The sequence below is a fragment of the Arachis ipaensis genome, chromosome B02, assembly GCF_000816755.2.
Source record: "Arachis ipaensis cultivar K30076 chromosome B02, Araip1.1, whole genome shotgun sequence".
Lineage (NCBI taxonomy): Eukaryota > Viridiplantae > Streptophyta > Magnoliopsida > Fabales > Fabaceae > Arachis > Arachis ipaensis.
The window spans coordinates 30,172,281-30,173,864 of NC_029786.2; the positions used below are offsets into that span (position 1 = coordinate 30,172,281).

Below are 1,584 nucleotides of genomic sequence, written 5' to 3' on the forward strand. Positions count from 1 at the left end.
GTACTATGTACCTTATTTCCTTATCACATCAACACTTTGTTCTTTACCATTTGCTAATTGGAATCTTTCTTTCACAAGTACAACATTAATTTTACGTTTTATGGATAAAATTATAAGTATTTTGAACATTTGTGATTATAAATGGTAATTCATTCCTTAACATTATTAGTTTCAATTATAATCTATTTTTAAAATTTTATTCAAACATAATTATTTGCTGTCAATTTATTTTTGTGAAAGTAAGTCAAATTTTGATGATCTTTAAAGACAAACACTTATTTCCAGAGAGTGCACTCCTTTTTACTTTTCATGAAAATTACCATAAATTAAAATATTTGCCAATGTGCATCTATACACAGCAGTCTAGTAGAAGTGGAGAGGCTTTGAAGGGAAACATTTCCCAAATCTTTTCCCATTAGAAGAAAAAAAATATGCTATGGACTACACAATATAGATTTCGTTATAGTCCATCATAAATCATATCCATAAATAAGTAATTAAAATTTGAGAAATTGTATTGGAACATACAATACGTCTAGACTCAAAAACCAACTACCGTTTGATGTTTAAAAACATTATTCTTAGAATTTTTAAAACATTTAAAAATTAAGACTGAATTGAACTGTAGTGGACTAGTCATTTGAAGATGAGTTCCATAAAATACAAGTCACTAGGGCCAGTTACATCCGATCCACAGATATTATTTTAGTTAACCAATAACCTCAAGTTAAGAGAGTCACGTGCTCAGAGAGTTCGCTAACAAAAATGCTATGTATTTTATAATACACACGGTGTTTATCTCATTTTTTTAACATATATTTTATACGAGTGAACTGACTAATTTAGTAGTAGTTAATTTTTTATGTATATCTAGTATGATATAGGATCTCTAATTTTCAAACAGGATTATCTATGTCCATTAAGTAGAAGATACCTATGAATTCATCCGAGAAAAAGAAAAAGAAAAAGTTGGTTTAAGAGAAAACTAACCTGGTCTGAAGAAGCAGACTTGGGATGATGGGAAGAGGTAGAAGGTTTAGATAAAGTGTTGTTTTCAGTTTGAATTTCATCTTGACCCTTTTTATTATTATTATTATTATTTAATACCAAAGCTGGATCATGAAAATCTGATACACCATCATTGTTATCATCGAAGAAAGCAGTGTCACTGAGCAAACACCTTGTTGAACCAACAGGAGGAGTAGTAGTGAATAAATCACCATTATTATTATTTTGCTTAATCCAACTTCTCCTCGCCAGAACGCTATCAATCTGCTTAGAAGAGTAGACAGTATTTTCTGCTACGTTTTTCTTCTTCTGATCATGATGACCACCCTTTTTAGCACTGTTCTTGTTCTTATTCTCTGCATTACTTGATGATGGTTTTGAAGAAGATCTTTTCTTCTGAGGGTTGATTGGTGGGTGAGAAGAAGAAGAAGAGGAGGAGGAGGAGGAGGAGAGGGTTGCTCTTCTAGAATGGCAGATGATGGGGTTGTGGCGGTCGATGGCTTTGCCTCCGAGTTGAATGGTGTTGGTGGAAGAAGAGCATGAGGCTTCATCCATGGCGGCACAAATGGCACAAAT

At 32.6% G+C, this 1,584-nt stretch overlaps 1 protein-coding gene across 3 annotated transcripts in view; it reads right to left on the minus strand.

Moving 5' to 3' along the window:
• LOC107625211 (protein SODIUM POTASSIUM ROOT DEFECTIVE 2) overlaps positions 1 to 1,584 on the minus strand; it is a 7,701-nt gene that overhangs the window by 5,923 nt on the left and 194 nt on the right. For all 3 annotated transcript variants that reach the window (XM_021115749.1, XM_016327791.2, XM_016327789.2), the window contains exon 1: positions 991 to 1,584. This exon is cut by the window's right edge. In XM_021115749.1, coding sequence (XP_020971408.1) covers positions 991 to 1,584 — 594 coding nt within the window. The remainder of the gene's footprint in view (positions 1 to 990) is intronic.